The 14867-nt window shown below is 40.0% G+C and overlaps 1 protein-coding gene across 2 annotated transcripts in view; it reads right to left on the reverse strand.

Annotated features, from left to right (window-relative positions):
- Nucleotides 1–620: 620 nt before the first annotated feature.
- The window catches only part of EXOSC7 (exosome component 7), a 105488-nt gene continuing 91241 nt past the window's right edge, over nt 621–14867 (reverse strand). The window contains exon 8 of one of the 2 annotated variants that reach the window (XM_053714468.1): nt 621–977. In XM_053714468.1, coding sequence (XP_053570443.1) covers nt 966–977 — 12 coding nt within the window. In that variant the 3' untranslated portion in view covers nt 621–965. Of the gene's footprint in view, nt 982–14867 lie in introns of both variants that reach the window. The other variant, XM_053714467.1, reaches the window with a different exon arrangement.

A 14867-nucleotide genomic window follows, 5' to 3' on the forward strand; every position in this document is an offset into this window, starting at 1 on the left:
GTTGCTGCTGCACGCAATGTTGATGGTGAACAGATCAAAACACTGACAGAATCCATGGATGGCAGGCTTTTGAGTGTCCTTGCAAAGAAAGGTGGCTATATTGGTCACTGATTTGTTTTTGTTTTTGAATGTCAGAAATGTATATTTGTGAATGTTGAGATGTTATATTGGTTTCACTGGTAAAAATAAATAATTGAAATGGGTATATTTGTTTTTTGTTAAGTTGCCTAATAAATAGTCACCTGCACACACAGATATCCCCCTAAAATAGCTATAACTAAAAACAAACTAAAAACTACTTCCAAAACTATTCAGCTTTGGTATCAATGATTTTTTTGGGTTCATTGAGAACATGGTTGTTGTTCAATAATAAAATTAATCCTCAAAAATACAACTTGCCTAATAATTCTGCACTCCCTGTATAAATATATTATATGGCGGTTGAATGTCCTTTTAAACAAGCTGTATCAGGTACAGGACTGCCTCTATAAGACCATTATTGCTACATGACAATACCACATTTCACGTGACAAAATTAAATAAAACGTATATAAAAAAACATACAATATAACTTTAAAAACTGAAGTCTAATAAAAATATAAAAAAACTGCCAGGACCAGTTCTGTATTACAAATATTTTTATTGTTTAGGGAACTGCAATGTGTGTGTTCCTTCTTCTACAGCCAAGCCCCAGCTTTGATAATATGCAAAAAGCTGTATCCATACAAACTCCAACAAAGAGATGAAGCAATTCTGCACTATTCATTATTATTCACTATATCAATACTGAAAAAAATGGCATATAAAAGTCAGTGTGAAAATAAATCATTTTCTTTTTCTTTTTTTTATAAACGTAACCATGACCGTCTAGACAGCTTATCTTAGGAATCCAATTTTCTGCCTCTTCTTTCCTAAACTTTCTTCCTGATTTAATACACTTTGTAGAGATGTGTGTAGAGACTTGGCTACACGTTTCCCTGTCTGAAGAAAGAAAAAAAAAAGTTTAGAAATCTACAAAGATTTACAGGATGCACATAAACGCATACACAAGCTAATATTTAGCATTTCCGTATTATAAACAAATATGTTAAATATAAATACTTGCAATTAAATAAAATGAAAGTTATTTATATAAACAAAAATGTATGATTACCCGATAAATTATTTTCTTTCCTGGCATGGAGAGTCCACAAATACATTCTAATTACTAGTGGGAATTCAACTCCTGGCCACCAGGGAAACGTGCAGAGCTGTTAAAGGGACACTAAACACCTGCTGCAAATTCTCCAAACTAACTTCTGCTGTCAAACATAAATATAATTCATATCTAGTAATCAAGGATGTGTTTGCACTCTGGGCAGTTTACACCCAGTATTGTTCAAAATAATGTTGTCAAATAGAATGCTGGTACTGCTCTCAATGCTGCTATGTTTGCAGCCATGTTGTAACGCACGTTTTACTCACAGGCACAGCAGTCATGTGATGCACATATTCTTATTTATCCAGTTTAGAGGGGAATTATCAGAACACTCGCTCACTGTGGAGCTGTGCGAGTGCTACATTAGCTGTATATATTATTATATTTATCTTATGTGCCTCATAAAAAAACATTCAGTTTGTGAAGGCATTAAAATAAAAGTACTGCCATTTTTTTTGCATTATAAATACATCTGCACTATTGTCTGCAGCCCAGCTCCAGGAATGCACAGTCACACCTCCGTGAACGGTTGTAAATTATATTAGCATACTACAGAGGGGAAGAAGGTGAGGGGGCATGTTCGTTGGAAGATAGCTCTGAAGTGAATAACTAATGTATGCACTATTAGTTTTTCAGCTGCTAGTTACAACGGTACATGCCTCCTCCCCCTCCCTCTCTCCCTCTCGTAGTTTGCTATGAGAAATCAAAGTGTTCACGGAGATATGCATTCCTGGAGGGGGAGGAGGCATGTTCCGTTGTAACTAGCAGCTGAAAAACTAACAGTGCATACATAGGTTATTCACTTCAGAGCTATCTTCCAACGAACATGCCCCCTCACCTTCTTCCCCTCTGTAGTATTGTAAGATAATTTACAACCGTTCACGGAGGTGTGACTGTGCATTCCTGGAGCTGTGCTGCAGACAATAGTGCAGATGTATTTATAATGCAAAAAAAAGTGGCAATGCTTTTATTATAATGCCTTCACAAACTGAATGTTTTTTTATGAGGCACATAAGATAAATAGAATAATATATACAGCTAATGTAGCACTCGCACAGCTCCACAGTGAGTGAGTGTTCTGATAATCCTCTGACTTGATTAATAAAAGTATATGCCATGTTCATCACATGACTGCTGTGCCTGTGTGGCAATATGGCGGCATACATAGTTTTACCAAGTGCTGGATCAGCAGTTTGATTGAAGACACTCTAATTGTACTGTTTGAGGTAAACTGACCCTCAAGAATAGAGATTCATGCGTAGTGTGTTATTATTTATCAGTATAAGTTAGTTTAAAGGATTTTTTGAAGGTGTTATAGGTCCCTTTAAGTATCATCCCACTTCCCATAAATCCCCAGTCATTCAGCCAAAGGAACATGAAAAGAGAAAAGGACACAAAGGTATAGAGGTGCCTGAGGTTTAAACATTGACAAAAGCCTTCTTAAAAATAAATTAAGGGCGGGTCATGGACTCATGCCAGAAAAGAAAATAATTTATCAGGTAAGCAAAAATTTAGTTTTCTTTCCAATGGCATGGAGAGTCCACAAATCCATTCTAATTACTAGTGGGAACTAATACCCAAGCTAGAGGACACAGAATGGAAGGTTGGGAGAACAAGACAGGCGGACCTAAACAGAAGGCACCACCGCTTGACGAACTTTCCTCCTAAAAGAAGCCTCAGTTGAGGCAAAAACATAGAATTTGGAAAAAATATGCAGCGAGGACCAAGTGGCCGTCTCGCAGATTCGTTCCACAGAAGCCTCCTTTTTAAAGGCCCAGAAAGAATAGACAGCCTAGAGGAAAGAGCTGTTATCCTCTCAGGAGGCTACTGTCCTGAAGAGAAACTCAGTGGTAGCTGAATTTAAACTCTCAACCCTTTGGTTACTAGGTGGCTAAGTTATCCACCAAACCACTAGAGCTTGCTGTAACACTACTCAATGAAAAGGAAAGAGTAGAAGCAGAGGCCTTCTGGTCCTTACGTCTACCATAAAATACCACAGAAGGGCAGTAGAGAGATGAAAATCTCTAGTAGCCTGTAGATAAAAATTCTTAGCATGCACAACATCCAGGTGGTGCAACAGCCATACCTTATAAGAAGAAGGATTAGAGCAGAAAGAAGGAACGACAATTTCTAAATAGATAGTGGTCCCATCACCTTAGAAGGAAAACCCAAATAAGTATGAAGGACCACCTTATCCGCTTGAAGAATAAGGTAAGGGGATCATATTGCAGAGCCGAAAGCTCAGAGACCCTACGAACCTCAGAAATAGTGAGAAAAAAACAAAACATAATATCAACAAACCGAGCCTGATGCAGAGCCCTAAGAACAAGATTAAGGCTCCACAGAGGAGCAACAGATTTCAATACAGGCCTAATACTAATCGAGGCCTGAACAAAGGATTGAATATCCGGCAAGTTAGCCAGACTTTGTGTAAAGAATCAAAAGGGCAGAGCTCTAGCTAAGGAACTCCGTGACCCTACATGGAGGTTGATATACACCACAGAAATAATGTTGTCCGAAAGGAATCTAAGAAACCGGAGTGAACGCAATTGGGGTCAAGCTCTCAGAGCATTGAAGATTGCTCTCAATTCTAATATATTTATCGGGAGGGCAGACTCCTCCTGAGACCACATTCCCTGAGCTCTTAAGGAAGCCCAAACAGCATCCCAGCCCGAAAAGGCTGGCGTCCGTAGACACAATCTCCCAAGACGGTCTCAGGAAACATGTGCCCTGGGACAGACGGTCCTGAGAGAGCCAAATGAAAAGGGAATCCCTTGTCCAGCTGTCTAAGACTATCCTCTGAGAGAGGTCAGAGTGGTCTCCGATCCATAGACCAAACATGCATAACTGTAGAGCTTTTAGATGGAAACGAGCAAGAGGAATAAAAAAAGGCACATAAAAAGTGAAAAGAAATAAAGGATAGCTGCTAAAACTACTAACAGTGATCCTATAAAAGCCCCCAGAAGGTCCCTCTGTACAGACACCGGTACATGCAATGAAAATACTGTATTAGTACAAAAAGGAAGTATAAGGAGCAGCAAAATAGGCTGAGGTATATGAATGTTACATATGAGATATACGAATGTTAGATATAGTATATGAAATGGAATCTGAAAAGATTATACATTTATTCTCATCTCACATAAAAACACAAAACTTAAAAAACATATAATTACTCAACATGGATCCATGAGAAAAAATAGAGAGAGCTCATAAAAAAATGCAGTAAAATGACTTCTAAAAACATGTGAATGTCTAAAAAAGCGAGTTAGGCTACCCCAGTCAGGTTAAACTGGGGTAAGAGTTCCTTAGTGGTATACCAATTGTAGTGGGTGAGCTTCTGGAGGGAGTGTCAGTGAAGAGTGAAAACCTCTAAACAAACTGTGCGATATCCAAATCCGTGTGAAACTTGATGAAAAATATTCCAAAAGATTGAAATCAATCTCTCTCTCACTATATATATATATATATATATATATATATATATATATATATATATATATATATATCTCAAAATCAGTGAAAAAAGTCAGTGAAAAAATGTGATTGGTCCCAAATGGTTTCAGTCAAAAATAAAGAACAGTTAATCCCACTAAGGGAGAAGTGTGAAATTTAGTTAATCCTGATCAGGTGGGCCCAGGGTGTACCAGAAATGTATCCCTGTAAACCTCATAGTCCAACCTAAAAGGCCTTTATCAAGACTAAATATGGTGTGCACTGGTAGCCTCTATATACTGTGTACCATAGGTTATCAGCCAATCAAACTTGGCGCCAAAAAAATGGGGGCATTTACTGGTGACTTTATATGAGACTCTCAGCAAATTTCTTTATTTTTGACTGAAACCATTTAGGACCAATCACATTTTTTCACTGACTTTTTCCACTGATTTTGATATTTTGAGATTTATATATATATATATATATATATATATATATATATATATATATATATATATATATATATATATATATATATATATATATATATATATATATATATATATATATATATATATTTATATATATATATATTTAGATCTTTTTTGACCTTTTGGAATATTTTTCATCAAGTTTCACGCAGATTTGGATATCACACAATTTTTTTTTTTGAGGTTTTCACTCTTCACTGACACTGAAGTTCAACCACTACAATTGGTATACCACTAAGGAACTCTTACTCCAGTTTAACCAGACTGGGGTAGCCTAACTCGCTTTCTTTTAGACATTCACATGTTTTTTATAAGTAATTTTACTGCATTTTTTATGAGCTCCCTATTTTTTCTCATGGATCCATGTTGAGTAATTATTTGTTTTAAGTTTGTTTTTTATGTGAGATGAGAATAAAATGTATAATCTTTACAGATTCCATTTCATATACTATATCTAACATTCGTATATCTCATATCGAACATTCATATACCTCAGCCTATTTTGGCGCTCCTTATACTTCCTTTTTGTAATGATCCCTCTAAGGGTGAGCTAGGAACCCTTTTTTAAGGAGCCAAAAGGTATTTCTATAACTTAGCACTGGGTTATTTTGATTTGTTTTATTTGAAAACACTGTATTAGAAAAACTCCATGCACATTGTTTTCCAAAAGTAAGAGAACAGAGAAACAGACACTAGTACCTCTACTGCCGCGTCCGTTATAAAAAGGGCAGGATTCTCTTTTAGAAAAGAGACAAGCAAAATGGCGCTGTAACATCAGATTTGCAACTAATACTGATTTGCCCATAATCCTCGTTAATGTCTATTCATTGTCGGTAGATTAATAAACATATTAAGCTAGTTACGCCAATAAACCTTTCTGAGACCACAATATGACTACAAGAACTGTATTACCTAGGAGAAAAAAAAACGTAAAGTTCCTAAAGAGGGCACGTTCCATCAGAATGAAAATGAGCTCAACACCTTATCCCTAAGGAAGTCTCAGCACAAAAGCTGTAGAACACTTTGCAGCATAAGACGCCATTACTGCTGAAGAGCACGGCAAAGAAACTGTTGGGAAAAAATGGCTTAACCTGAACACCGCGGCAAGACAGTTAGGCTTCTGACATCTAAGGGGTCCCCAGAGATAAGTTCAGGAATCCTACTTGAAATAAAAAAACGTTGCCCACTGTCAACTAGAACAGTCCAACGGTAGCTGATCCCCTTAACTGGAGTTAATTACAGAAGTGTTAAACACTGAGGAAAGGCAACCGCTCTAAGGCTTTTCCGCTAGGCACAGTTGTATAGCCCTAAGTAAAGGATCCCCACACCTCTATCACTGACCGAGTTTAGGGTCCCACATGCAGAAAAAAAAAAAAAAAAAATCTCCTCCTATAAGCAACCTGAGAAGCTGCTGCCATAGAGGGGAAACCTTCAGTTACTTAGTAGATATCGGCACCTTAAATAATTAAAAAGGTGTCTGCAAGTATAATCCCTGTCCTACATGCCTCAAAAGAAAGCTGTAGAGGACCTGACAAAATAAATGTAAATATATACCCAGCAGGTGGAGATCTCCAATCCTACATTAAATAAGAGACTGAGTCACCGCCGCTGAGAGGGAGAGAATATAGGCACGGATGATAAAACAGCTTAGCAACACAATACAGAGTGCCCAACATGTCACCCTCTCTCATTGCCCACCTCCACTAGGGAGATAGCCGGCAATAAAATTGAAAGTCCCCTACCCACAGATATGCCACATTAAGACTACTCAGCCAATGGGGGCAAGGTATACAGGGACTCACGGTTAGAAGTCTTCATTCTTCTCACCAACTCCAGGTCTGACAGAAGCAATCCTCATCCTGACAGGGACCTGAAGTACAAGAAAAGCAGAGTAACCAACCCTGGTTTTCTATATAGGGGTAGCATAAATGTTGGAAAGTAAGCAAGGACTACCTCGCCGTCTTCCAACTGATAAAAGACACCATTACTAGAGGATTATGTAGACACAGCATAGTCCCAATCATTGCTTGCAGGGAAAAAGTACCCATTAAAGGATTAATATCTTTAGACACCATCCTTGCACATCCTCCTGATGTACAAGCCAAAAAATGACTGGGGGTTTATGGGAAGTGGGAGGATACTTAACAGCTCTACTGGGGTGTTCTTTGCCTCCTCCTGGTGGCTAGGAGTTGAATTCCCACTAGTAATAAGAATGGATTTGTGGACTCTCCATGCCATTGGAAAGAAAAAGGACATTCAACACTAAATATACCACTACCTCCCACATACTGAATATCAAATAAATATTTCAAAAACATGTAAAATGTCAGTTTGTTAGCAAAATATGCATTATTTTACAGTCCAGGAACACACTTCTTGAATAGTCTATTGAGTTTATCATCTTCTCTTTACTACAGCTAATAAGGAGCAGAAATATATATATATCCAATGTGCATTTTGGGGGGGAGAAAGTCAGGGAGCTTAATTCCATGGAATGCAGCCCAACAGAAAGGAAAATTAATAGAAAAGCAAGCAAAATGAAATGATTAAATACATTGTCACTTTTTTCTATACATAATTTTAACTTTTTATGGGGAATTTAAATGTGAGTTTTATGTCCCTTTAGTATTGAACAAATCTGACATTTCTGCTTGATTTTACATCTTTCAAGTAAAAATGGAACAATTCTCTTGTCCTCCTATAAAGTAGCTGGGAAAATGAAAGATACCGTCCAAAAGTTGATAGCATTGCTGAATTGTGACATGCTAGAAATATATATAAGGCCCCCTTTATTGGATAAAGCTGAGAAAGTTCATTGGGTATGAAAATTATAAAAAAACAACACTACATTTAAGAAACAACTGCAGGGTTATACAAATGGCATAAATATACAGAAGCCAGCTAGAATTTGAATACGTGTAAATGCAGGTGTATGAGTCTAGCTACAAACAGGACTATAATGTCCCTCAAAAAACATCAAAGAAGACACAGTAAACAGGACACAAGAGAGTGCTTAATGGGACACGAAACAATAATTTTCTTTCATTATTCAGGTAGAAAGTACAAATTTAAAAAAAGTTTCCAATTTGCTTCGTTCTTATTTTATTTTTTGTTGAAGAGATACCTAGGTCGGTATAGTGTACATTTCTGAAGCACAACATGATGGAAAATAATGCTGCCATCTAGTGCTCTTGCTAATGTAAAACACTGATGCAAAACTGCTGCCATATATGGGGGTAGATTTACCAAGCAGCGGATGCTGCTATCTATCCCCGTAATTTTTGGCACGCTGGAAATGTAAGTTAAGAAGCAGCGGTCTTAAGATCGCTGCTCTTGGACTCGTCCGCCACCTCTGAGGCAGCGGACAGCAATCAGCCCGATCGGGTTGATTGACACCCCCTGCTAGTGGCCGATTGGTCGCGAATGTGCAGAGGGCGGCATTGCACAAGCATTTCACGAGAAATTCTTGTGCAATGATAAATGCTGTCGGCATTTATCGATGTAGGGCGGACATGATCCGCTACAGCGGATTATGTCCGCCTGAACATGATAAATCGGCGCCTATAGTGTTACAGACACTTGCACACTCTAGAGCTTACATCCCTGCTTTTGAACAAAGAACATGAAAACAAAGACCATTAGATAATAGAAGGAAAAATAATTGTATGCTCTAACTGAATCATGAAAAAAAAATGTTTGGGTTTTATGTCCCTTTAAGAAAGGTCTGCCTCAAAAAAAGTGAAATGTTTTTTTCTATTACATAAATATGAAATAATAGCCCCTATCCTTGTTATGCAAAATAAACAAGAACCAAAGAGTTAAATGAGAACTAGAAAATAAAACAAACAGGATGTGCATGGGTGTACAACTGATAGGAATCACTTTGCTCAATGACTGATAGGGACAATGCAGAAAAAAACAGCTCAGGAACTTTATTTAGAAAAATAAACCACTGTAATACATTTTTAAATATTCTCTTTAAAGATGGTACCGAGAAATGTTTTGAGTAGATGGTCCCTTGACACAATAAAATTTCTTGGTAACACAGTGTATAGGCGCTAACAATAAATCCTATGGGCCAAGTTTTTAAAACTATTCCTCCTCAGTAGTTCAATACAGAGCAATGGATAAAAAATAAAAATAAAACTGGCGCTGTAAAGAACAGCTAGGATCTATACTACTGCAGATATAAAGGATACTTATCTCAGAAAGAAAACCTATATAGGTAGTATGGGGTAGTAGAATAATAAGGGCCGAGTCCTAAAAGCAAATATAGATTAGAAAAAATTAAGTGATTGTATAAAACAAATGGACATAAGCTAGAATCACACAATATGTAATCTATGTACAATTAAATATTACACCACACTAATGTCTAAAACACATAAGGTTCATAAAAAAGCGGGGACGTCTCCCTATATTAAAATCCAGTATTAGCTGATAAAACAAAGTTAACTGCTTCTGAAGCACAAATAATGCATTTGATGTATAAGCGCTTTCAAAGTGTGAAGTGTCAAAGTTAATAGTGAACTGTAAAGTACCTTACTCTTAGATGTATCAAAGAACAACAGCCTCCGTGTAGATATGCAGCTCCTTTGCTTGCGATTTTGAGCGTCCGATTTCCTTGACTGGGGTTATCCGTAGCTGTTTCCGGAAGGCACACCTCTAATTCTATTGGTGGTCAGGTGGCACACCCCTCCTCTGATAGGTTGATGTATGTACATGCTTCGTAAGCTGTGTAAAAAACAGAATTTATGTTTACCTGATAAATTACTTTCTCCAACGGTGTGTCCGGTCCACGGCGTCATCCTTACTTGTGGGATATTCTCTTCCCCAACAGGAAATGGCAAAGAGCCCAGCAAAGCTGGTCACATGATCCCTCCTAGGCTCCGCCTTCCCCAGTCATTCGACCGACGTAAAGGAGGAATATTTGCATAGGAGAAACCATATGATACCGTGGTGACTGTAGTTAAAGAAAATAAATTATCAGACCTGATTAAAAAACCAGGGCGGGCCGTGGACCGGACACACCGTTGGAGAAAGTAATTTATCAGGTAAACATAAATTCTGTTTTCTCCAACATAGGTGTGTCCGGTCCACGGCGTCATCCTTACTTGTGGGAACCAATACCAAAGCTTTAGGACACGGATGAAGGGAGGGAGCAAATCAGGTCACCTAGATGGAAGGCACCACGGCTTGCAAAACCTTTCTCCCAAAAATAGCCTCAGAAGAAGCAAAAGTATCAAACTTGTAAAATTTAGTAAAAGTGTGCAGTGAAGACCAAGTCGCTGCCTTACATATCTGATCAACAGAAGCCTCGTTCTTGAAGGCCCATGTGGAAGCCACAGCCCTAGTGGAATGAGCTGTGATTCTGTCAGGAGGCTGCCGTCCGGCAGTCTCGTAAGCCAATCTGATGATGCTTTTAATCCAAAAAGAGAGAGAGGTAGAAGTTGCTTTTTGACCTCTCCTTTTACCAGAATAAACAACAAACAAGGAAGATGTTTGTCTAAAATCCTTTGTAGCATCTAAATAGAATTTTAGAGCGCGAACAACATCCAAATTGTGCAACAAACGTTCCTTCTTTGAAACTGGATTCGGACAAAAAGAAGGCACGACTATCTCCTGGTTAATGTTTTTGTTAGAAACAACTTTCGGAAGAAAACCAGGTTTAGTACGTAAAACCACCTTATCTGCATGGAACACCAGATAAGGAGGAGAACACTGCAGAGCAGATAATTCTGAAACTCTTCTAGCAGAAGAAATTGCAACCAAAAACAAAACTTTCCAAGATAATAACTTAATATCAACGGAATGTAAGGGTTCAAACGGAACCCCCTGAAGAACTGAAAGAACTAAATTGAGACTCCAAGGAGGAGTCAAAGGTTTGTAAACAGGCTTGATTCTAACCAGAGCCTGAACAAAGGCTTGAACATCTGGCACAGCTGCCAGCTTTTTGTGAAGTAACACAGACAAGGCAGAAATCTGTCCCTTCAAGGAACTTGCAGATAATCCTTTCTCCAAACCTTCTTGAAGAAAGGATAGAATCTTAGGAATTTTTACCTTGTCCCAAGGGAATCCTTTAGATTCACACCAACAGATATATTTTTTCCATATTTTGTGGTAAATTTTTCTAGTTACAGGCTTTCTGGCCTGAACAAGAGTATCAATGACAGAATCTGAGAATCCTCGCTTTGATAAGATCAAGCGTTCAATCTCCAAGCAGTCAGCTGGAGTGAGACCAGATTCGGATGTTCGAACGGACCTTGAACAAGAAGGTCTCGTCTCAAAGGTAGCTTCCATGGTGGAGCCGATGACATATTCACCAGATCTGCATACCAAGTCCTGCGTGGCCACGCAGGAGCTATCAAGATCACCGACGCCCTCTCCTGATTGATCCTGGCTACCAGCCTGGGGATGAGAGGAAACGGCGGGAATACATAAGCTAGTTTGAAGGTCCAAGGTGCTACTAGTGCATCTACTAGAGTCGCCTTGGGATCCCTGGATCTGGACCCGTAGCAAGGAACCTTGAAGTTCTGACGAGAGGCCATCAGATCCATGTCTGGAATGCCCCACAGTTGAGTAATTTGGGCAAAGATTTCCGGATGGAGTTCCCACTCCCCCGGATGTAATGTCTGACGACTCAGAAAATCCGCTTCCCAATTTTCCACTCCTGGGATGTGGATTGCAGACAGGTGGCAGGAGTGAGTCTCCGCCCATTGAATGATTTTGGTCACTTCTTCCATCGCCAGGGAACTCCTTGTTCCCCCCTGATGGTTGATGTACGCAACAGTCGTCATGTTGTCTGATTGAAACCGTATGAACTTGGTCTTTGCTAGCTGAGGCCAAGCCTTGAGAGCATTGAATATCGCTCTCAGTTCCAGAATATTTATCGGTAGAAGAGATTCTTCCCGAGACCAAAGACCCTGAGCTTTCAGGGGTCCCCAGACCGCGCCCCAGCCCATCAGACTGGCGTCGGTCGTGACAATGACCCACTCTGGTCTGCGGAAGGTCATCCCTTGTGACAGGTTGTCCAGGGACAGCCACCAACGGAGTGAGTCTCTGGTCCTCTGATTTACTTGTATCGTCGGAGACAAGTCTGTATAGTCCCCATTCCACTGACTGAGCATGCACAGTTGTAATGGTCTTAGATGAATGCGCGCAAAAGGAACTATGTCCATTGCCGCTACCATCAAACCTATTACTTCCATGCACTGCGCTATGGAAGGAAGAGGAACGGAATGAAGTGTTTGACAAGAGTTTAGAAGTTTTGTTTTTCTGGCCTCTGTCAGAAAAATCCTCATTTCTAAGGAGTCTATTATTGTCCCCAAGAAGGGAACCCTTGTTGACGGAGATAGAGAACTCTTTTCTACGTTCACTTTCCATCCGTGAGATCTGAGAAAGGCCAGGACTATGTCCGTGTGAGCCTTTGCTTGAGGAAGGGACGACGCTTGAATCAGAATGTCGTCCAAGTAAGGTACTACTGCAATGCCCCTTGGTCTTAGTACCGCTAGAAGGGACCCTAGTACCTTTGTGAAAATCCTTGGCGCAGTGGCTAATCCGAAAGGAAGTGCCACGAACTGGTAATGCTTGTCCAGGAATGCGAACCTTAGGAACCGATGATGTTCCTTGTGGATAGGAATATGTAGATACGCATCCTTTAAATCCACCGTGGTCATGAATTGACCTTCCTGGATGGAAGGAAGAATTGTTCGAATGGTTTCCATTTTGAACGATGGAACCTTGAGAAACTTGTTTAGGATCTTGAGATCTAAGATCGGTCTGAACGTTCCCTCTTTTTTGGGAACTACGAACAGATTGGAGTAGAATCCCATCCCTTGTTCTCCTAATGGAACAGGATGAATCACTCCCATTTTTAACAGGTCTTCTACACAATGTAAGAATGCCTGTCTCTTTATGTGGTCTGAAGACAATTGAGATCTGTGGAACCTTCCCCTTGGGGGAGGCCCCTTGAATTCCAGAAGATAACCTTGGGAGACTATTTCTAGTGCCCAAGGATCCAGAACATCTCTTGCCCAAGCCTGAGCGAAGAGAGAGAGTCTGCCCCCCACCAGATCCGGTCCCGGATCGGGGGCCAACATTTCATGCTGTCTTGGTAGCAGTGGCAGGTTTCTTGGCCTGCTTTCCCTTGTTCCAGCCTTGCATTGGTCTCCAGGCTGGCTTGGCTTGAGAAGTAGTACCCTCTTGCTTAGAGGACGTAGCACTTGAGGCTGGTCCGTTTCTACGAAAGGGACGAAAATTAGGTTTATTTTTGGCCTTGAAAGACCTATCCTGAGGAAGGGCGTGGCCCTTACCCCCAGTGATATCAGAGATAATCTCTTTCAAGTCAGGGCCAAACAGCGTTTTCCCCTTGAAAGGAATGTTAAGCAATTTGTTCTTGGAAGACGCATCCGCTGACCAAGATTTCAACCAAAGCGCTCTGCGCGCCACAATAGCAAACCCAGAATTTTTCGCCGCTAACCTAGCCAATTGCAAAGTGGCGTCTAGGGTGAAAGAATTAGCCAATTTGAGAGCACGGATTCTGTCCATAATCTCCTCATAAGGAGGAGAATCACTATCGATCGCCTTTTCTAGCTCATCGAACCAGAAACACGCGGCTGTAGTGACAGGGACAATGCATGAAATTGGTTGTAGAAGGTAACCTTGCTGAACAAACATCTTTTTAAGCAAACCTTCTATTTTTTTATCCATAGGATCTTTGAAAGCACAACTATCTTCTATGGGTATAGTGGTGCGTTTGTTTAAAGTAGAAACCGCCCCCTCAACCTTGGGGACTGTCTGCCATAAGTCCTTTCTGGGGTCGACCATAGGAAACAATTTTTTAAATATGGGGGGAGGGACGAAAGGTATACCGGGCCTTTCCCATTCTTTATTTACAATGTCCGCCACCCGCTTGGGTATAGGAAAAGCTTCTGGGGGCCCCGGGACCTCTAGGAACTTGTCCATTTTACATAGTTTCTCTGGGATGATCAAATTCTCACAATCATCCAGAGTGGATAACACCTCCTTAAGCAGAGCGCGGAGATGTTCCAACTTAAATTTAAATGTAATCACATCGGGTTCAGCTTGTTGAGAAATTTTCCCTGAATCTGAAATTTCTCCCTCAGACAAAACCTCCCTGGCCCCCTCAGACTGGCGTAGGGGCATTTCAGAACCATTATCATCAGCGTCCTCATGCTCTTCAGTATCTAAAACAGAGCAGTCGCGCTTACGCTGATAAGTGGGCATTTTGGCTACAATGTTTTTGATAGAATTATCCATTACAGCCGTTAATTGTTGCATAGTAAGGAGTATTGGCGCGCTAGATGTACTAGGGGCCTCCTGAGTGGGCAAGACTGGTGTAGACGAAGGAGGGGATGATGCAGTACCATGCTTACTCCCCTCACTTGAGGAATCATCTTGGGCATCATTTTCACAAAAATCACATCTATTTAAATGAGAAGGAACCTTGGCTTCCCCACATTCAGAACACAGTCTATCTGGTAGTTCAGACATGTTAAACAGGCATAAACTTGATAACAAAGTACAAAAAACGTTTTAAAATAAAACCGTTACTGTCACTTTAAATTTTAAACTGAACACACTTTATTACTGCAATTGCGAAAAAGTATGAAGGAATTGTTCAAAATTCACCAAAATTTCACCACAGTGTCTTAAAGCCTTAAAAGTATTGCACACCAAATTTGGAAGCTTTAACCCTTAAAATAACGGAACCGGAGCCG

This window comes from Bombina bombina, chromosome 5 (assembly GCF_027579735.1).
Source record: "Bombina bombina isolate aBomBom1 chromosome 5, aBomBom1.pri, whole genome shotgun sequence".
NCBI lineage: Eukaryota > Metazoa > Chordata > Amphibia > Anura > Bombinatoridae > Bombina > Bombina bombina.